The sequence below is a fragment of the Anoplopoma fimbria genome, chromosome 23 (genome assembly GCF_027596085.1).
Source record: "Anoplopoma fimbria isolate UVic2021 breed Golden Eagle Sablefish chromosome 23, Afim_UVic_2022, whole genome shotgun sequence".
Lineage (NCBI taxonomy): Eukaryota > Metazoa > Chordata > Actinopteri > Perciformes > Anoplopomatidae > Anoplopoma > Anoplopoma fimbria.
The window spans coordinates 19,417,027-19,439,565 of record NC_072471.1 but is presented as its reverse complement, the minus strand read 5'-3'; the positions used below and the strand labels follow the sequence as shown (position 1 = coordinate 19,439,565).

The window sequence follows — 22,539 nt, the reverse complement described above, 5'->3', positions numbered from 1 at the left end:
AATGTCCCGGTATTATTATGTGTTTTGACTTATTTATTCATGTGACTATTTATCTCACAGTGTCACAGTATTGATTTAAATATTGGACACTGTTATCCATTCAGTCAGTGGTCTTTGAATTGAGGAGCCCTTTATTGTGAAATATATCACACCGGAAGTATTATCTTTGTTGTGGCTGACGGAACACCGGCTATATACTCTCTGCGATAGCTACGCCGCGTTGCACGTTGCTAGTTAGTTGCAATGTTGTAGCTATTAGCACGATAGCCATTCCTTTGCTGGGAGGGAGACCCGCCGTTTAGTTTGACGAACCTACGGTGTTAATTCTCACTCATTCATAGTCCAACCAGCAGCCAACTGCTAGCTAACGGACATTACTCACCTAAATAGTAGCTAGCTTGTCTTGCCATTCTCATAGCCTGGTAGCCCACCCCGGCTAGCTAGCAAGCTACCAGCTAGCCTTCTACCCGTCTTCTCCCTCTGTGCCAACAGTCTCCTGCCCAACCGGAGGACCATGGCGATGAGACAGACTCCGCTAACCTGCTCCGGTCACACCCGACCCGTGGTGGACTTGGCCTTCAGTGGAATCACTCCCTACGGCTACTTCCTCATCAGCGCCTGCAAAGGTGAGACCAACGGACAGTTTGTGGACGTTACGCAAATGCGGTTTGACGAAATGCGGTCTTAACTTTTAATGTGACTGGCCCCTCGGAGTGGTTTAAGACACGAATCCAGAGTGAATAGTGAATACTTCACACTGCGTCGTTTTATGATTCGCAATTCACAGTTTAACCTTTACATATTGTTGGTCTTAAATTGGTAAAAAGCCGAATCTTTTGGGTTCCCGGATGCTGCTAAAATACTAAATCCGACCTGATCAAAGCGAGGCAGCCCGGCTTGTTTAATAGACACCTGTCGACTGCTGTATCTCCAGGCTTTGTGCTAAGATGCACAGTTAACGCTAACCTGTCCCCACTGCTGGTCTCTTGTCAGACGGCAAACCCATGATGCGCCAGGGCGACACAGGGGACTGGATCGGAACGTTTCTGGGTCACAAAGGCGCTGTCTGGGGGCCACTCTGAACATGGACGCCACCAAAGCAGCCACCGCCGCAGCTGACTTCACAGCGTGAGTGGACAGTCCGGTCCGGTATCGGTCTTACAGACTCCTGCTCCTAGCTATCCGTCTGGAATCAAGATGTTTAAAACAATCGCTCTCTCTCATTACTTTACACTTCTTTTTGACTACTGAGTAACTGGTACTGTTCATTGTTCGAGTAGATTGCAGCAAACCAATAAGTGTTAAAAAGGTCATATTTGTCCTGACTCTGGGCCCGGTGTCATAAAGCTACATCAGCGGGTTAGTCCGCTTTCTTTCTGGGTTTTACTCAGGTTTGTCAGCATCACAGAGCTGGTTCACTTTTGACAGGGGTATATCACCATGGTAACCCTTTCTGCACAGATAACCTGCTCTGGAGATTAACTTCTGAGCTAAAAAACACTTAAACATCCCTTCTAGTGACCATAATAAAGCGTTTACATGAAGGGAAAGTAGTAAAGTGAAATAGAGACATTTCTAGAAGTCAGTAGAGTCATATTTCCTTCCAAGGTAATTAAGTAAAAAAAAATCAAACAACTGTTTCCACTCTGTATTTGAAAACGGAACTTCTATCAAACAGGAGGGAATAAAATATACCATACCTAAGGAGTAATGGAAGTACCTGCATATTAGATGGACCAATTTATTTTTGTCCTGTCCCTTTTAATTCCTCTTCTATAGGCAGGACCTTTGCAGTTGGTGCATACAACTGAGCGTCAATTCTAAACAATACAACCACCTTCCCTTTGATATAACCATAAGAAGACTAAACTCATTCAATGAAACATGATGAGAACAAATATAGAGGCTTGGACACCACACTTGGTTTAACAGAGTCAGAGATTAATAAACTAAACGTGCTAAGACAAATAACCTAAATCTTCTTACAGTACAATCAACAGCAGAATAGGGCACCACCACAGGGCTTAAAGTCCCAAACTTGACTTGAATGAATCCTAACAAATCAGTCGGGGCTAAAGCCTTTCCAAAAAAGGTAAATTAAGTTCATGCAACCAGGTTCAAGTAGTCACGATAATTGAGTGTGCAAATTATTCTTAAGAAGCCTTTGAGCATCAGTCTACTATTGATGATGTGGAACACTGTGATTGGCATTTAGAAATCCAATCAATAAAGTTTGTGTATTTGAGTGGAGTTAGATAACAATCATCATAGATCTAATCATCCTTGAAAAGTTAATAACATTGGAATGGTTAGGGGATCTGAAAATGACTCTACTTCTCTCTAGATTTATTACCTCAGTAAACATTGTAAACATGAGTTTATGGTCTCAATCTCTAGTTTCAAGTCTTCTTCAATGCAGCATGATGTTCATTTAGTATATGATGGTCCATTTAGAGTCAAATAGACCATAAAGCAGGGGATGCTATAGGGCGGGTTTACTGTGATTGACAGGTCTCTACCAGAGATGTATACGGTGTCTCTACGTCACTCCTCCTTAGTCCAAATATGGTCACTTCTGTTTATTGGTTGCAAAAAAGCCAAGACGGCAATGGCCAAAATACCAAATTTGAGGCTTCAAACCATCAGTCCACAAACCAATGAATTGACATCAAGATGACTACGCCCACTTCTTCCATTCAGTCTATGGTATAAACACTAGGGACTCGAAGATATTGGAACGAATTTGGTAGGGTCCTGTGATCCATTCCAGCTTAGATTTTATATAGGGTGGTGAATATCCAATAAGGTATTTATGGATGAAGACATACAGGTGTTTATATCGCCTCTGTACCAGAAAGGAACAACCAACTTTGTTATACAGAGAACAATGGGGAGTGCCATAGGGATCTCGTAATGCATCTGAAGGCAGAATGATGAGAGTAGAACCAGCAGCATGTCTATATATAACAACCCCATATTCTAGGACTTATCAGTCTATCATGATAAATCTTTGTATTTATATTATTGCTATCCTTTAGATTCAGTTATTTTTTTGTATCTGTATCTTCTGTTTGCTTTTGAAATCAATGAACAAACCTGCTTTCAAGCACATTATAGTGTATGCTAAGTTAAATATTATTACTGGAGCTGCTTAGACTGTTCTCAATGAAAATATGTACTCTGTGCGTTTCAGAAAAGTGTGGGATGCAGTGAGTGGAGACGAGGTCCTCACACTGGCACACAAACACATTGTCAAGACGGTCACCTTTACTCAGGTCAGTGTGGTGTCTAGATATGGATGAGCTATGTTCACACTCTCTATGCCTTTATGTGGATGTGATGATTTTATAGGATGTTTCTGGAACTGCTTTTGTTCTCTCATTATACTTCTTCCTCTCCTCTCAGGACAGCAACTGTCTACTGACTGGAGGAAACGACAAGCTGCTTCGCATCTACGATCTCAGCAACCCTGAAGCAGGTAAGCCAATGTGTCAAAGAGGAAACTTGCAAAGCTGCATGTGAATACATGTAGGATTTCATTATATGGTGGGGTTTAAAATCTGCCTCCATTTGTGGCCATAGATTCTGCTCTGCATAATGCAACACTGCTACCTACTGGATTCCAGTCTCGTTTCAAATCGGTGGCATGTGAAAGACTTTGTAGCTCTGTGAATTATGAAAAAAGAGAACTGACAAAAGTAAACCCTGACAATTGTGTTTGTTTTTCTTGTCCTTAAATGTAGTTAACGGTTGCATCTTTGTGTCCTTTAGCACCTCAGGAGATTGCAGGTCACACCTCAGCCATAAAAAAAGCCTTGTGGTGTAACAACGACAAGCAAATCCTCTCTGCTGCCGACGACAAAACCATACGGTCAGTGAGGTGCTATAACTTTGTTAGTGTGTCAAACTGTGACACAGTAGGGGTGGGGGGGGAAATCACTACAGCATACTATCACGATATTTTGTGCGGCCATATATTTAATTTATGCATGAAAGCCAAGCACCGATGTTTTTTTTAAATAAGCTATTCATTTTGTAATATCGGAGATATCTGTGGTTATATAAGTCCTGGTTTCATAACCGTTAGAACTGAAGAAGCTAGATATCTGTGATGTCCTGATTACAGCATTGAGTCTTGTTGTTTTTATGTGCTGGGAACCCCCCCTTTAGTCACGTAACCCGCGGGTGTGCGTGCATGTGTTTGAGAGTCTTGCCACTCACCTGGAGCGTTGCTGTAAACATTTCAGAGGCAAACAACACTCCAGCTTTGTACCTGCCAAAAAGTGCCACAAATCAGCCATGTGGGCCCATTTTGGATATAAAATGATCAGGGAGTCATGTGACCAACAGATTAATACACAGTTTTAACCAATATGGTATAGTGACTAAGGTAACGTGATAATATGGTATAGTGACTAAGGTCAAGTGATAATATGGTATAGTGACTAAGGTGACTAATAATATGGTATAGTGTCTAAGGTAACGTGATAATATGGTATAGTGACTAAGGTGACTAATAATATGGTATAGTGTCTAAGGTAACGTGATAATATGGTATAGTGTCTAAGGTAACGTGATAATATGGTATAGTGTCTAAGGTAACGTGATAATATGGTATAGTGACTTAGATAACGTGGTGTGTGTGTGTGTCCAGCCTGTGGGACAGGAGCTCCATGGAGCAGGTGAAGACCCTGACGTTCGACACGTCGGTGAGCAGCATGGAGTATGTGGCTGATGGAGAGATTCTTGTGATCACATATGGAAGGACCGTGGCTTTCTACAACGCTCTGAGGTACGCTTTAAGATCACCACACACTTCCCTGGAAACTACCAACATGCACACAGTAATGGGAATACAATCAAATTTGGTGTGTCAACAGAGATTATGTCCACACTGTATCTCTGAGATCCATAAGAGAACAGTTAGCTGGGTTATCTGTTTCTTCTTTGGTCAGCCATTTCAGCCAAGCAACGTGAGCTGAGTCGAATTTGGCTAAACCAACAGAACGCTGACTTAACTTGAGTCATTTTAGCTTTGAGACATTTGTTCATGTCACTATTTTATTCCGTTAAAACAAGGAGGGAGAAAAAAACATAAGAATTGTGATTGTTCTTGAATATTCATGAGAGAAATAGGAGAGAGCACCTGGGCAGTGCACAACATCTTCGAAGAAGGTGTTCGTTTGGAGAGTGGGAAAGATTACAATCAGATTTCATTCCAGGACCAATGATTCAGTAAAAGTCTTAGGTAGGAATTGGCTGCTTCTCGTCAGCAGCAATGGAAACATGACACCTGGGTGGACGTGCTCAATTTGGACCGGTTTCTGGGGCGATGCTGGGTAACGCCTGTCGAAGTGAAAAGATAAATAAAATGAACTCCAGAGATTTGAAGAGTTATTATAATTCATTAAGGTACAAAAAAATAAAATAACTATGCTCCAGTCAGTCAACAGTCATTTTGCCCTGGCTCCAACAATCACCAACTCTGGTTGACAGTCTGAAATAGAGACGGAAAAAGACGTAACCTTGTAACATTTCCATTGTTTACTTACTCTGCTTCTGTGACATTGAACGTGACCGCAGGAAAAAAGAACGAAGAGGCCGGTGCAACACAACAGCAAACTGTCTATTGGCTTATTTTAGCTGGTTTTCCCATGTTTAAAAGCTGCATAAACATGCTCATTTTGGTGGGGGGAAAATAATTAATTAATAACTAGCTTTGCAAGAGGAAGGGTAAAGGGAATACCAGTTAACCAACAAAAACTTAACTTAACTTCTAGCCAACTCTGGTTGGGTTAAGAAAATAAGTCGCCCTCAGGATGTTTCAGTTCTTGTACAGCATTCTGGAGAAGGATGAGTTCCACTCATGTTTGAGCTGCAGCTGAGAGCTGCTCTCCACTGCTGGAGGCACAATGTTTAACAGCACAGTGCTCCGCTCTTCCTTCTTCTTACCCCTTATTCCAGATCCAAGAAAAAAAAAAAACTGATGTTGGTCAGTAAATGACACGCAGGTAACTTTCTAAAAAAGCAGCACAATCGTACTTTTTCTTTACTTTTCTAAACTTTGGTCAGATAGTTTGCCAATTATGTTTTATTTTGCAGTCCAGTGGGCTTAGGACTGGATTATTGTATGTGATTGATACATCTTCATGAAATGCATTCACAGTTGCATGGTTCTGACTGGGTTGACAAAGATTTGGCTGTCTGTGTCTGTGTCTATGTAGCATCTCCACCATGACATCAAATGAGTACAACGTTAAATAGATTTTGACTCTATTCCAGCCTGGACCTCATCAAGACAGTGGATGCCCCGGCTCCCATCAACTCAGCGTCCCTCCACCCAGATAAAGACTTCTTTGTAGCCGGTGGAGAAGACTTCAAGCTCTACAAATTTGACTACGGCACCAAGGAAGAGCTGGGTGAGAGAAGCCTTTTCCTCTACAACACAATCTCTGGGTCATTTTATACACCTTTTACTCCTGTTAGACTACCGTTAATGTAATGTCTCAAGCCTGGAAGGTTGAAGGCAGTTTTTTGTCCATTATTGGAAAAACGCACAAGTTTTACATTTGTTTCTGTTAGTAAATAATGTGAAATTATTTTCATTTTAGGGATGGAACAGGATGTCTTAATGTTGAGCTATTTCCTGTCATAGTAGCTCGGAGAAACCACACTTAAAAACCTCATGTTCACCCATATCCCTCCTGTCTGCAGAGTCCTATAAGGGTCACTTTGGTCCAGTGCACTGTGTTCGCTTCAGTCCGGATGGTGAGCTGTATGCCAGCGGCTCTGAGGATGGCACGCTTCGACTGTGGCAGACGGCTGTGGGGAAAACCTACGGCCTGTGGAAGTGTGTCCTTCCTGGTAACACTCATTTATAAAGTCAGCTCTAGAACAAGCTATTTGGTATAGAAACGCTAAGCCCCGCCCCTTCAAGTGGACCACTGTGGGACCTTTCACTAGAAAAAACACAAACACTAGTCAACAGCAAATAAGTTTCTGATCCCGTTTGTTTGTTCCATGATTTACACATAATGAGCCTCGTTAATTTAAAAGATCACTTTTGAAAGTCAAGAAAGCTATTTGTTGTAAAACTGTTGAGGTATTAGACTGCGGAAATACACAAGTAGAGAGAGTAGACACCCCAAAGTATCTGACTCTTCACTTGTTTAACACTGACCCCGGTCCTCCATGCTAGCTCTTCCAGAACCAACTAGCTCTCCTTTCACATAGCTGCAGCTCTGTGGTGATTTTCACCTCTTTTCATCCTCTATCACTCGTTCTGGAAGAAAGCTAATGCCCATGATGGTGTTGGTGACATACGTTGTAAAAGACAGTAGATGTAGTTTGACACAAACCTCAATTATACCAGAACAAATCTATGACAAACGTATATAGGATTCATGGCACGATTCAATCGGGATCAAAAATAATATTTGCCCATTGCGGTTCTTCATATTTATTCTGAAATAAGGTCCAATGGGGTACACCGGAGGAGGGGGGACTTGGCCTCTCTGTTCAGAACAGCATCTGTTCATTTCAGCTAACGATGACCACCAATGCTTTATGCTAGATTCAGTTTGAAAGTGTTGGCTTCAAAAACAGGGCACTTGTATCAAACACGACATCTGACATTCTTTTCTCTGGGAACACAAAGTCTAGGTTCTTCCACGAGAAGTTAGACTCTCAGGGTCTTATTTCTGTCATGGGGGCTGCTTTTATATTCTGTCATAAAGGACATAATACTTGTAAAGTCTGGAGAATTAGTATTGCACTACCATAAAGTCGGGTAACTTGTCAGAGACAGATTTTAAAAGGAGGGTCCAAATTGAAGCGGCAGTGATACCCATTCCCCATAATGCAACTTACGACTGATCGTCTATTAGTTAGAACCTCCCTGCTGCTAAACATCCATGCCTTTCAGACTCCACAGCTCCAGGCTTTCTGGTATAAATGTGTACTCTCCAAGCTGAGAGAACCCTGATGACATCACTATGACTTCATCTGGGTTTGTTTTGTTTATTTACAGACATGACAGACAAACGTGCAACTGTTTAAACAGACTGAGTAGAGTTCCCAAGATGAATGAAGTGATGTGTGAAATCAGCCCGGTGCCCCTTCTTTAAAGCCAGTTACATTATTTCTACCTTGGCGAGGGGCCACCTGATCAAATTTTACAGATGCTCATGTCCGACGCGTGTGTGGACAGGACATGCTCCTCAATGTTGTGAATACACAATCCACAGCCCATGTAGTTCTGTATGTACACCTGCTTAATAGACGTCTCTCTAGTTACTGCATTTAACCCGGTCGGTTGGCACGTTTATGTGACCTGAGTTCCACTTCCTCTGCCCAAGTGTGGATTTTCTGCTTCTGAAAAAAACAAACTCTAAGCTTTAAAACATCTGCTCAGACACTGAAAAACGGGATGCTGCCATTAGCAGCCATTTCGGGCTGCTTGCTTGTTTCCAACATCAGTAGTTTTGTCTACCAGCTAAATTGTGCCTTATTTAAGTATCAGTATGATCCCTCTCATTTTCCCTTTCTTTTTGTCTTGCCTTACTCCTCAGAGGACCTGGGGGCAGAGAACTCTGAGCAGCTGTACACTACAGCCCCTGAGATCAAAGCATGAGTAGAGAGCAGTGCTGTTTGGAAATAGGATGAGAAGAGAAAAGAACGACGGAGAGGAAACGAGCGGAGGGGTGTTCCAGCGTTCTATCTGGCCCCAGCAAGGAGCAGAGTCCAGACCATCTCCATCCATCAGGAACTGATGTGGATGATATGACTGCCCTGTCTGTCATAGACTTACCCATCGCGCACTTACACAGACACACACAAGGCCATAGGCTCCCACTGATTTTAAGCAGTCACGTGGACATTATGGGCTGCAGAGTAAAGCAGTAGAGCTGTGAGTGTCGGCTCATGGCTGCCTGCTTTCTCTCTGATTAGCTCAGTTCTGTCTTTCTGCTTTAACTTGTTTTAACTTCCCTAAAGCCTTGAACCCAACCCCACAATCAGCTGTTGCCAAGATCGGGGTTGGGTTTCAAAATTAAGATATTTAAAGAGCTGGACCAAGGCTCTTTTTTTTCTGTTCATAGTTACAAGAATACTATAGGTAGTTGCACAGTTTGTGCTTAAATAAGGCGCTTTAATTTCTTCAAAAACATTGCTTTGAGTATCTGCTGCTTTTTGTAATGTTACTTGTTGAGTCTAAGAAGTCAGTGTTCAAATTAAAGAAAATATTGTTTTGTGACAAAGCAGAGAGGGAAGAAATGCTGCTGGGTTTTGTTTTTCTCCATTTTGGTTTCTGTCCTCAGTTAAGTCCAGTGATGAAATAAACAAATGCATTACTGATTATTTGTTAAAGTGATGCACTAAGACTAAACTGGGTTTGGTGTTTTTATTATTTAATTTTAAGTGCGAAATGGGGATGAATAGGGTCACGTGGAAGCTACATTTAAAGTGATAACGCCATTATAACCATACTGTCGTGCTATAAACTCTTCCGGGGTTTTACACTGATATCCATAAATCCCTCTCTTTGTATCGTTTTATTAAAATAGTGGGATTGAGCCGAGTTCACACCTCGTGACGTGCGCTTCATTTTCAATAGTTGCATGTTGGATCCACCAATGAGTAAGCGCTCTCTGACAGCATCTGACCAATAGCAGGCAGTCACTTCCGGCCCGGGTGGCCCCAATGAGTTCCAGCAGCCCGGTGCACAGATCACCCAAAGCAGCCGCTCGGCACGGAACGCTTTCATTTCTTCATATCGAGCGGCGGAGGAAACGAGAGCAACTAAGTCATTCATTAGCTTCTTTTTTTTCTTTTTTCCCCCTTTGACGTACGTTTCTTACCTCTTTTAGCTATCATTTGTTTTACGAATTTACTCCAGTGAGAGGCGCTGGTTAGCCGTTCTTCTCAATCTCCCCTCCCCTCCGTTTAATCCCACTCTCAATCGCCCCCCCTCTCGGTGTTAGCTAGCTAAAAGTTACCAGGCGACTGTTCTTCCTCCTCTCGCGCGCCGACATGTCGTACTTGGACGACCCGTCCGTGCTCACGAAGGACAAGCTGAAGAGCGAGCTGCTGGCCCATAACGTGGAGCTCCCCGCCGGCAACCCGACCAAGGACGTGTATGTGCAGCTCTATCTGAAGAACCTGACCGCCCACAACAAGAACCATGCCGCGGCCGCCACGCCGGACGTCTTCTCCAGCGACGAGGAGCTGCCGCCGCCCGTAGTCTTCAGCAGAAGTCGTTCCTCCGGCAGAGTGAGTCATTTTTATTTTATTTTTAAATGTGTGTTTGAATTAACGTTACAGAAGCTAACGTAGCAACGGGTAGCAGGATGGTCCAAAGTTTCGCTAACTTAACTCAAACTTTACTAGTTTTCTTTGCAGTTACGTGAACGTAACCTCCGTCATTTACAACGTTCAGGTAACTTTACCCAGATGTGTAAGACCGCCTGCAGCTAGCTGTGCATCCACGAAATAATTGTGTTATCAATGGTCGTCACTCATCTTAAGTAGTCTTAACAACTGCCCTTCGAAAGTTAGGCAGATGCTTCAAACTCTTTCAAATCTCTGACCAGCATGCAGTGAAGCTCAACTAATCAATGAATCAACTGTCCTATCAGTATAAAATACACCTCTGCTTTGACCACAGACTACATTCATCCATAGGAATTATTGCCACGGGTACTCACCCAAAAGTACAACAGTGTTGCTTTCTAAATCTCTGCCAAAGATGGAAACATCTGCTGATGGAAACAGGTTATCAGTGGTCTCATCTGAACGGGTGGGGGTTTGTCTCCCACAGACTTTCATCGTTTACTCTTTTGACATGATGATTTAATCAGTTTGTGCTTGGAGCACAGATGAAGAAGCTCGTGGTTTTTTTTGTTGTGTTTGAAAGAAAACTGTTGATTGTTGAGATTGCGTTGCTCTCAAATGTAACTTGTTGTGTGGGGGGTGTAAGGTCTCGGTTTCTTTACATTCCTCTGTTGTTTTAATAACACAAATTCCATCATGATAAGCGGGCATCTCAGGTTACCAGAGATTTCTTGCTTCATGTTACCGATTATATGTGACTGGTCAGAAATGGAGGAAAAAAGTCCTCAGTTTTATGATTGTAACAAGATCGTTTGTTGTTGTTTTTGTTTTTTTGCTTGTTTACTTACTTTTTCATACTTTACATGGCTTGAATAAAACACTTGCTTAATTAATTTCAGAACAGGAGGAGGAAAATGGACAAAAGATGATTAATATTTTCGCCAGGAAGCTCATGATATTGGCAGTGAGTGTGTGCACCTCTGTGTCCGTCCACAGCGTGCATATTTTGGCTGCATGCTCAAGGACGTGTCATGGTTGCAGAGACTCCCACTCTCTCAGAAGACCTTTTATCACGCGTTGTATACTGCCGATGACTGCATGCTGCTCGTCACTCTCACTACACTTTTATTTTTTTGGAGGGTATGTTTGGATGACAGCTATCAGAACTACCTTTACACACACTGCCAAGTACATAGTGGGGTTGGTATTCATTCAATCAGCAGTGGTCTTTGCAGACACAACTAGAGGAGATCTGCAAATTCCTTTTTGACCTACCACACTGTAATGATTAATGCACAGGAACTCTAGGTATCAAACATGTGTGCAGCAGGACATGTCTGGTCCGGCCTAAAACCTTTTCTCACCACCACTGAATCAGTGTCCTTCTCTCTATTCATCTGTATGCTCAGTACAGGGTTTCCCCTGGAAATGGTTAAACAGGGGCGGCAAGTTAACAGGACCTTGACTCATCTCGTCTCACAATCAGTTTAGTAGATGACAGCCTCTTTGAATATCGGCTGTGTGAAATAAATCACAAATTATTGATTTGAACTTTCTGTGCTTGGAAGGCTTTCTGTTATTATCCATGCTGAAATGAAAACTGGTGAACACACTCTGTCTGAATTTACGGGGGTGAGAGTCCTCTCCGTTCATTGTGATTCCACAGACAGAGCTGAGTGTGATTTCTCTGCCAAATCCACCATCAGACCAGGGAGAAGTTTCTCTGTACTGTTATGTTAGTGGGCTTGGCCTCTTCATTGAGGAAATACTTTTGCTCAGGCTGTGAGACACGGCACATGTGTAATTAGTTGTCCTCTGTCGTCTAAGGTAGCAGTGCTGTATCGTTGGGTTGATGTTTATCTCGTGAAACCCGATGCTCTCGTGTCAGAGTGATTACAGGCTGCAGGTGGAAGTGGCTGTTCAGGTCAAGAATTCATTCCTGACATTTTTAAGTGAAGTGAGAGCGGCTCAAATACTTGGTGAGTCTCCCCTTGTTACTCTCTGTGGTTGGTGAGATTCAGGAGGATTAGCTGAAACGTATGAAGAACGTGTGTCAGCAGCGAGGCAAACAGATGTGGTTGATCTTAGCAGAGTAAACTGTGGCTGTCCATTGTTACTCAGCCAGTCAGTTGGCCACAGGTCCTGGCATGTCTCGACCTCGTACTACTCCATCCAGGCTGCAGTGAGGAGTCGTAAAGGAAAGTGTGAGCGTGTGTGTGTGTATGTAGTGATCTCAGGCTGTAGTAATGCCTTTAAAGGCAGGGTGTGGTCTGTAGAGGAGGAGTCACAGAGGCCTCGCTCCCTCCTCCTCTGCTCCCGCTCTCTTCAGCTCACGCCGCTGTTATTATGAAACAGCCTGGCTCACATCCAGGCCAAACCCTGCCGAGGGCCCGCTCAGAGCCAGACTCGGAGTGAGACAACTTCCCTCTGTGTGTCTCTCACATTTACAGCATGCTGTGAGCCTCATGGCAACATCTCAGCGCTGCAGTTGAGCGTATCATCTTTGCATTCCTGACATTTTCCCGTGGATTTGTTGCCAGCTGAATAAGTTGCAGAGAGCGGCTTTAGGCCCAGGTGTTCATGTGAAGCTGGTGGTCACTTTGAGAGTGGATCTTTAGTGGTCGGACAAAGAATCACAAGAAGCTGCTGTGACTCGTTTATTTAGGCGTCTCTTGAATCTCATGCCATCTGATTTCTGTGTAAGAAACACAGATGCAGTAAAGATTTCATTCATAGCTATGACGGGTTCTTTACAACCATGTGTATCAGTGATATTGTCTGTCCACCTTTCATAAGCAAATTATTTAGTAACCTCAGCTGGAATCAGCAACAACAAGAGGTACAGTAAAAGTCTGACTGTAAGGTCCATATAGACCTGGTTCAGGTACATGTCAGGTGAGGCCGCATTCTGAAGGAAATGAAGAGAAAACATGACATTCTTCAGTGGATGAGTTTGGCTTTCTGCCATCTTCAGCTTGGGGGTTAAAATCCTTAAGCTCCCTAATAAAAAAAGATTCGAGCCCCCAGGAAAAGTGCCGGGCTTTAAAGCTAATTTTACATAGTGGCCAAACAGAGGTGTAACAATTTTAGAGGAAAATCAATTCCCCAGTATGAACACTTGAATCGTCCTTATTGAACCCATTGGGTCCTAAAAGTTGTTCAGAGTTCTTCATCTTTCCTCCGTTGGAGCACGTCTTGACCACGCCCGCTAAGGAGACAGAAAGTGTACACCATTTCAAACCATTGGTGTAGCTGCTTCAAAGTAAAAGCCTTTCTGGGACGGAGGATGTCGCATGTGTACAGATTGTAAAGCCCTCTGAGGCAAATTTGTAATTTGTGATTCTGGGCTATACAAAATAAACTGAACTGAATTGAATTGAATTTCAATGGAGAGAGTGGACTATGGCTTACTGTAGTGGAGCTCTTTATGTTTTTGACTGAAGAGAGACATGTTGCAGTGTGTCCACACGTAGAGATATGTAAAGGAAGTTTGTCTCCGCTTCTTACGAGTCTGATGTTCTCGGGCATGTTAACTTTGAGCATGTACTTTACTTGCTCTGATTTAAAATGGTTATATTTCTGCAAGTTGCCACTTCACCACAAAAGGGTTTGTATCCCTGCTAAGTTTCCAAGTAGTATTTTTTTCCTCTGCAAGTCCTGTTGGCTCTAAGAAAATCAATGGGTGTTCTTGGTTGCTCCTGCTTGTCAGGTAGGGCTGTCAAAAATGTTGAATATTCAAATGTTTGAATATTTCTTTACTTTTCAAATATCTATATTCATGCAGTTTATCCGGGTCCTGACTGGCTGCCACAGCACTGCACAGAGCCATTTTGGCTGAACTGTTCATGCTTCAAAATCAAATCCTGATCAACTTTAGACCATACCGCCCAGCTCAAATCCAAATACATATTTGAATTTAGAATATTAGTTGAATCGGACATCTCTCAACTCGGTATTGTCACAAGGCTCATTGAGTCTTTGAGCAGCACCACAGTGCGTAGGTTCAGTCAAATGATGGACAGGCTGATGTTGGTGTCACCTGAGGGACCCACAATCCAAGACCTCAATGCTGAAGGGCCGATGGATCTGTGGTGGGAATCAGCACAGAGGTCCAGAACGGATAACGGAGCACCAAGTGATTAGTTGGTTTCTTTTTTAAGAGATCTGTGAAGAACATGAAGACAGATGCTATTTTGTACACGTTAAGTGATCTGAAAACTTCAGATTCAACCTGGAAAGTATCAGATAAAACCCAGACTGTAAAGAATTTAGTTAGTGTAGTTAGGCTTTTATTCTTTAATGGCACATTGTATTTTGTGAGCCAAAGTACATCTGCATAGTATCTTGATATTTAAATGTAAGGTGATATTTTCAGTTTGGGGAATGAAAAGCTGAACCACGTTGAACGTTAGTGTTGAGCCCTGTGCAAACTGTGTTTCCTCCAAAACACACTTCATTTCCTGCCGGCTGGTGTGTGAGCCAGGCTGCATGTTGTCCATCAGGACCCGCCTGCAGCGTCCCACTAAAAAGGGCCGCTTTTCCCTCTGGCTTCACTTCATACCAGGAAATACGAGGAAACGTCTCAAGTTAAAACTTCTCTTCCACACCATGTGTTTGTGTGATGAATCATGAATACACAAACCGGACACATGCCTCCACTTATGTTTAGTGAGCATTATGCAACGGTCTGAAGGCTGTGTAAACAGCTCTCCTCTGAGGGAATGTACTAAGCAAGCTAAAGTAGGACAGGAGGCATTCCAACATCCCAGAAAATACCTAATGTTGTAGAGATGGTAAGGAATTCCATCCGGACTCCTCCAGGATGATAGGAAAAGCATTTTCTGTGAAGGTGTGGGCCTTAAAAGATTGTCCAATGAGCATTGTGCTATCTTGGCAGGCAGAACACAAGCTGCTCTCTCCCAGAAACAACCACGTCCTGCTGCTGAGTCTTGATGTCATCATTTGATGATTACAATACCTCAGGACAAAAACGGATCCATGACCATCCCTAACCTGACCCTAGAGGCTTTTTTTTAAAGAATACAGTGTATCATTAGTGACCGGGCTGCCCTGTCCTCTTCCCACAGAAAGCCACTAGGAAAACGGACAAGGTCCGTCCTGACGAAATGGACGTCACCATGCTGACCGATGAGGGCCTGAAGGACGAGCTGCTCAAGCACGGAGTGGATGTGGGGCCCGTTGTGGGTGAGTGCTCATGTTAGCAGGGTGATGTGAGCTTCAAGACTGAGGTGACATCTGTCCACACACACACACACACACACACACACACACACACACACACGGGGATTTAGTGTGTCGGTGCTACACACTGATGGAATTCACAAGTGTCTCTGACATGTTTGCTAAAGGTATGGTTTACAGTACAGTTTGTTTATTGGCGGTGTAAATGCAGACAGAAAAGCAATCCCTTGATGGTGTGTAGTTCTGAGGGGAGCCACGTGGGCCCTTCCTCTCAGGCAGTCCCCAGAGGTGATGCGTCTGTAAACGCCTGTTAACCAGGGCAAGACATCTGCTGCAGTTTGAGTGAATGTCTCCCTCTGCTCGTCCCCCTCAGCATCCACCCGCAAGCTGTACGAGAAGAAGCTGCAGAGGATGCTGGACAATGGTCCTGCACAGCCGCCGCTGCTGGTTCTCACCGAGATACAAGTGAACCACAACGGCAACTCTGAGTCCGACCTGTACAGTGACAAGGAGGACGGTAAGAACAGCACTAGACACTCAGCCTGATGATATGCTAGACGCCATGGAGGCTTACAGGTTCACATAGCAGTAATAGTTAAGCTAAAATATGTACAATATGGAGACACTTTCTGAAAGTGCTTTAATATAATATATCAAATTATATACAAGGCTGCAGTGAACAATCATTTTATCAATTATTCGAAAGACTATTTTTGTGATTAGTTGATTAATCTAATGACTAATTTATCAGTAATGCTAAAGATTATTTTTTAATTCCTGAAAATATAACAATTAATTTACCCAAAATGAAAATCAAAACTTTTTTGATCAATATCTATTGATATATCTATCTATATAACATTTTATTCAAATTTGGTCTCTTCAAAATAATTGTAACAAGATTACAGACCCTGTATGAGCTGAAATTATTTTAATTACATCTCTGAATGTCATAGCTCCCTGAACTGGAGAAGCATTTATTTTTTTATTTTTTAATTAAAATGGATATGACATGAATTCATGCAGTTGAGAATAATGAAATGTATTTTTACATCAGTGTGGGTCAAGGAAAATAATAAAAATGTCAATATAGTCACACGTAAGGTTATGTTACTATAACAGCAAATGAACATGGGGTTATGGAGAACCACTCACAAAGTCTAGCTTAAGGGACTGCTAATGTCGGTATAGACTGAAAGGGAGCGAGCGTGATGTTCTCGTTTGGTTCCTGCAGTGATGAGCCATCCAGTTTGCAGAGTTCAGAGAGCACCATGTTGTTGGCTCTCTGTCTAAAATACTTCCACACTAGAGGAAGGAGGCTGGGTTTTTTTAATTTTTTTTTAGCTGCAGCTTGTTCTTCAGAGGAGGGCATGCTTGGACCGGGAGCAGCCTTTCTGATGATGAGGCACCGGAATGGTCCCAGTCCTATTATAGTATATTACCACAATGGTATATTGAATGTGTAAAGTTATTTAGGCAGCATAGTGGTGAGTTTTCATGTTGGCGCCGACTGATCGAACCTTGTGGTCACATTGACAACCACTTTCAAAAAGCAAACGGTACATTTTTATTTTTTTCTCATGAGCTAACTTTGAGTAAAATCCGTTATGAAAAGCATCTGCAGATGATTGAGTCACAAAGATTCACAATCACTGCCTTTATTTGATGGACAGAACAGCGTTGTGTCTGAGAGAGTAACACAATAGTACAGTGAGTAACATTACCAAACAATATGTTCTTTATAAACTAAACCCACCAGTAAGTCCCTCAGGTAACGGTGAGTGTGACTCTACTGTGTTTCGTCAGAAGTGACAGCAGAACCAGAACCAGTACCAGAACCAGAACCTGTGGCAGAACCTGAACCCACTCCAGTGGTGGAGAGACTGGTGAGGAGCAGAGGGAAGACGCCCGTCACCACTCGCACCCGCAGCAGCCAGCACCACACGGTAAGGAACAGGTCGTCAGCGGGTTATCCGGGCCCTCAGCGGCCCCTCAGTCTCTCTGTAGACCTTCACATGCATGTTGGATGATCCTTGGCTGTGGTCATAGGGATCATGATGTGAGCCTGTTTAGTGCTGCTGTGATGTACATGTGATGTAGATGTGTTGGTGTTGGTCTGCGTGGTGGTCAGCTGACATCAGACAGCAGCAGTAGTGCTCTCCTCTCCGACATCATGGCGGCAGTAGTTTGGATGGTGATGCTGTCACTCCACTGCTTGGCTAACAACAAACCTGAATGAGAGATTAGCTGCGTATTTCCTGCTCAAAAGCCCAGTCTCTTTGTTTTGAATGTTTGTTGTTTTTCTCAAGTATGATTTATTGTCATTATGCAACACAGGGATGATCAAAGAAATGCTTCACGAAAACAGTAGAGCATCTCTTTCCATTCTGAGTGTTCTGTAAAATAGTAATCAGTGCTGACTAGGGCTGCACACAACCAGTATTTTCATTGTTGAAGAATCTTTCCATTATTTTCTCCATGAATCGACTAGTTGATCGGTCTATAAAATGTCAGGAAATGGTGAAAAAGAGTTTATATATATATATATGTGTGTGTAGTGTGAATATGGAGCTTCCTCTGCTTGTCATTAGGAGTGCAGACCAGCTCAGTGTGAGTGTGTAGCTTCAGTGTGTCCGTGCTTGCATGTCAGACTCAAAGCACATGATGTGGATTAGCTGCTGCTGTGCACATGCTGGATGCTACACACACACACACACCTTAGTCTCAGTCCTGTATCATGTCCGTCCCTCACCCACATCTCGCTTCCTTTTCTTCTTTGTCCATGTTTTTGTGATCTTATAATCTTTTCCCCTTCTCCATTTCATTTTGTAGCGTGGACATTAAAAGTAGTCTAAAGAGTTACAGCCTCTGTTGGGAAATGGCAGTGTGAACTCCTCTCCTCTATGTCACATAAGGGTGGAGGTGAGCAGTGTTGCTGGCTGTCCCGTCACTGTGACAGGACAGCTCCTCCTGCTGGTCTGACTGAACATGCACCTGTTGAGCTGAGGCCTTGAGGAGAGGGAGGCTGTAAACTTACAATACACTGGAGATGTGGAGGAGGAGCTGGAGGTGTAATATATCAAATTGGTGGTATTCTGTATTTTATAGAAAGACGATGCCATTAAATGCGATGGTAATGAATTAAGGTTAACCTGTGGATTTCCCTCTCCTGCTGAGCTGATGTACCGATTCCAATTTCTTTTTTACTTTCTAAGAACTATAACGGACCGCAAAGCTCCAGACTCCTTTAACCACCATCCTGGAACCGTCCTGAAAATCTTTTCAACCATCCCAAGCGCTTCTCAGTCATAGTCATTGAAAACGGCAATTTTTTTACATAATTTGATCATAAAACCATTGGATGTATAGATATGAAGCAAAAAGAGATGCACCGGTGTTTTAAGACGGGTCCGCAGACGGCGCACTGAGTGAGTGTGAGGTTGGGCTAAGGTGGGCCACATACCAAGGCCTGATCCACGGCACACTGGGCCTATCACTGTGTGATGGGGGCTTAGTGTCAGATTGACTACTTCACACGGTCACACACAGCCCCCTGATAGAAGTTCTTTGTTGGAACCAGCTTTTGACGCTATGGTTGAGTTGGAAATCCAGCTCTTAGAATGTTAAAATAAGTTGTCTGCTTGTGATTGGAACCTGTAGCTCAAAGTGGAAGACGTGGGCTTGAGTGTTCCCAAACCCAACCAGGATTCATGTCACCAGCCAGCCGCTCTGCTCAACACTGCTCTGTTAGAGGTGAGCCTCTTTCTATTAACCCATCTGTCTTCACCAAATACATCTGACACTAAATCACATTTGCCATGTCCACATTGTCTTGAGTCATGCTTAATCTGTTCACCACACTGGTGATGAATTGTGGGGAATGGTGTATTGTTGGGTGGTGAACGAGTCCGTGTGAGGTGTCTGTACAGTTCACTCACACTCTGCCCAGGTTCAAGGCAAACACAGGCTTTGATTTCAAGCTGCAGCGTCGGTCCTCTGTCAGTGTGTCTCTGGATGTGACCACAAACACAGACGGATGCACAACAGCAACACCAGCACATTAACGTGTCTCCAACATTAGAACAGCATGTGCACAAGCTCATGCAGTATAATGGTGAGTGGATGTCTACATAGAAGTTCATATGGATGTGATCAGGGCTGAGTTTAGGTATCACAATGTGTAACAGGAAAACCAGAAGGTGGCCAGCGTAGACGGCTGCTTTGATTTAAAGTTGAAGTGCTGTCCGTCCATCAGATGCACAGACATGGACGACTGAAGGGTGTCTGGTGGCTGGTGTGGACACGGTGGAGGGATTCAGCCTTGTCTTTGGTCTTGTGTATTTGTGTTGTTTTCTGAGACAAGGACTGAACCTTTTAAGACCAGCTCGGGTGGGTAGAAGTGAATTTGTATAAAATTGGAAATGATCACTGAGACTATTTACACAGCGTAGTTTGTATAATAACAAGCTCTACATTTCCCCCTCATTGTTGTCCATATCTGTGTGTGTCATTATTTAGTCTTGTCTTCTTCAGGTGGGCTCTTTGACTTGTACCAAGCCAAGTCCACGACCGGCTGCCAGGCCATCCCGGCCTTCCTCCCCTCTGGCTCAAATCACCAAGGTTGATCCGGTCACCTTTAGCCCTTTGTGTAACATCTCACCCATTAAGAGACGAGAGTACCACTGGCCTCTGTCAGACCGGTCTGGATCAAAGGCCGGCAGTGTGTCTGTAGCACGGGTACAGCTGCATTTCCTTCTGCTCTCCTCTCACTGACACTTGTATCTGATTGGTGCACTGTGTGTGGTTAAACAGTCTTTAGTTCATGGTGTAGGGTTGTTAACACTCTGTTGGCTGATTAAACAGAACACAGTCACACACATTGTTTGTGAGCAGGAGTCTGTTTAAGAGGATGCAGCAGAAAGTCACCAGCCTCCTGTCCACATGCAGCCCTGTAGGGACGCTCAGCAGCTCGTCCTCTCTGTCCAAGGATGTGTTAGTGAGACAGCCGGCTGTGCTGCGTCTCCAGTGCATGGCAACGGTACGGCTCCACTCCACTCTATCTTTAATGGTTTTCCACTAGCAAACATATAGTACCTGGCACTCTTTTTGGTCCAGCCTCGGTCGAGGTTCGAAGCGAGCTGACCACTGATTGGTCAGAGTGAATCCTCACCAGCGATATATGGGACATCCTGCACAAACTCAACTTTAAAAAATAATTAAAAAAATGGCAGCTCTCAAAACCACACAATCAACGAAGTGATCCTCTGTTTGGTTGCTGAGGAATAGAACCGATGTGTGACATCAGTATGACGAGTTGTTGCTATGGTGATCAGTTGAGTTACATTGGTGCAACCTACTTAACAGATGGAGAAAAGGCGCTGGTAAATGAAGTGAGTTGGGTGGAGTCGGACCATGCTGAGGACATGAGGCTTTAGACTGTGGGACTGTGTCACATGGTGGTTCAATAGTCAACATAGTGGCTGAAGAGCTCACACGGTGAGCGGTGTGTAATTTCATGCAGGGCGCCCTCTGCTGGTCCAAACGTGCTTCTACAGGTGAGTGTAGTAATCTCGCTCTCTATGCTTGTTTTCTTTTAGGTGGAGAAGATTGCAGCCAGCGACCAAACCCCGAAAGTGGTGGAGAATGATGTTCTGAAGGAGCTGTTCCCCAATGATATCAACAGTCCAACAGGAATCTCGTAAGGAACTAGTGGTTGTTATCAGATATGCTTTTTTATTGTCTAAAAAAAAAATCTCTCAAATATTCACTTTATGACAAATGTAGAGGACTGACACTCACAGTAGTGTTTTTGTAGTGCATTTAAAGTTCAAATTTAGACAGCTTCACAAAGAAATGCAGATGAAAAGATAAAATCTTTAAAGTGACACACGCTCAATCTAGTATTGCACCGACAGAATTCTTTAAAACGCGGTCAAAATCAAAGCAGCTAAAGTATTCTTTTTAGTCCTATTCGTCCCATCTCTCATCAGCACGTCTACCAGCACTGTGACAGAGTGCATGCTGGGCCACCAATGTGCCTGTAGTAGCAGTTTGCTTTAAATGTTGAAGCAGAATAACCACAGGACGGTGTGATAGTATCATGTGACCTTTGCAGCTCCTGACTGTCACAGTGATCCTGTAGGTGATCTGTATAAGCCTGCGATGAATCTGGAGCAGTATAGGCGTTCGAACAGAGATGTGTTGTATATGTGGGGCTGATGAGGCAGTATGACATCATCAAACCTGTGCAAACGCTCACTCCGGATGACTTCAAGTTCACAGATGATTGTGAACGAGGAACAGACCTGAACTAAAAAGCAGTGACTGATTTTTTTTTTTTCAGAATCTGTGAGATAGTTTGCCGTGTTTTCAGAGAAGGAAACCGTTGATGTCTCCCTCACAAATCAGTGACTGTAACCCTTGTCTCTCGTAGCGCCACCTGTCGGCGACCCATCAGAGGAGCTGCCCGTCGCCCTGTGGCGTCCAGTGACCTGTGGAATGATGAAAACTTCGTCTTCTCTCCAAAAACCACCAAGACAACCAGCTCCTCCTCCTACACAGAGAGCTGCACTGTCAACAGGGTCAGCAGCCTACCCCCCTCCACCCCCTCCTCCTCCTCCTACCTCTCTTCCTCCTCCAGGCTTCTGTCTGCAGCCCCCCCTGCAGGGCAGACTAAGGCAGCGTACCGCAGCGTGTCTCTGTGGATAAAGTTCTTCCTGCTGGCCATCGTGGCTGCGTTCCTGTTCTTGGTGTACCAGGCCATGGAGACCAACACCATCAACCCTTTTACAGCCTCAGACACAGAGGTGGCTGGTGGCAGCACAGCGTAGAGAGCTCAGGGAGTGTCTGAGGGGGACACAAGAGTCCGCCTGCTTCTGTCTTTTCAAGTGTGAATCTGCATTGTAGCCATTTTATTCCCGGGGCGCCGTGAAATGACCTGACATCTTTGCCCTGTTTTTGTTTTTTCTCTTTTCCTTTTTTATATCTAAATCAATTTTCAGCACATCC

General features: G+C 43.7%; 2 protein-coding genes across 5 annotated transcripts; both read left to right on the top strand.

Moving 5' to 3' along the window:
• Positions 1–177: 177 nt before the first annotated feature.
• strap (serine/threonine kinase receptor associated protein) lies at positions 178–9,354 on the top strand. Its single transcript, XM_054624590.1, is given in 10 exon segments — positions 178–626; positions 994–1,071; positions 1,074–1,128; positions 3,194–3,275; positions 3,406–3,478; positions 3,772–3,871; positions 4,655–4,792; positions 6,283–6,419; positions 6,715–6,864; positions 8,571–9,354. Coding segments are annotated over 10 exon segments (987 nt in total). The 5' UTR covers positions 178–514; the 3' UTR covers positions 8,633–9,354.
• Positions 9,355–9,672: 318 nt separating this feature from the next.
• On the top strand, positions 9,673–22,386 carry tmpoa (thymopoietin a). 4 transcript variants are annotated; one of them, XM_054624445.1, is made up of 8 exons: positions 9,673–10,269; positions 15,417–15,534; positions 15,905–16,048; positions 17,338–17,477; positions 19,192–19,284; positions 20,065–20,268; positions 21,129–21,229; positions 21,965–22,386. In XM_054624445.1, exons 1-8 carry the CDS (start codon positions 10,030–10,032, stop codon positions 22,359–22,361), a joined length of 1,437 nt encoding a protein of 478 aa, XP_054480420.1. In that variant the 5' UTR covers positions 9,673–10,029; the 3' UTR covers positions 22,362–22,386. The 4 variants fall into 4 exon arrangements, with proteins under 4 accessions (XP_054480420.1, XP_054480419.1, XP_054480421.1 ...); XM_054624444.1 differs by having other exon boundaries at positions 20,050–20,268; XM_054624446.1 differs by lacking the exon at positions 20,065–20,268 and having other exon boundaries at positions 9,676–10,269.
• Positions 22,387–22,539: the final 153 nt, after the last annotated feature.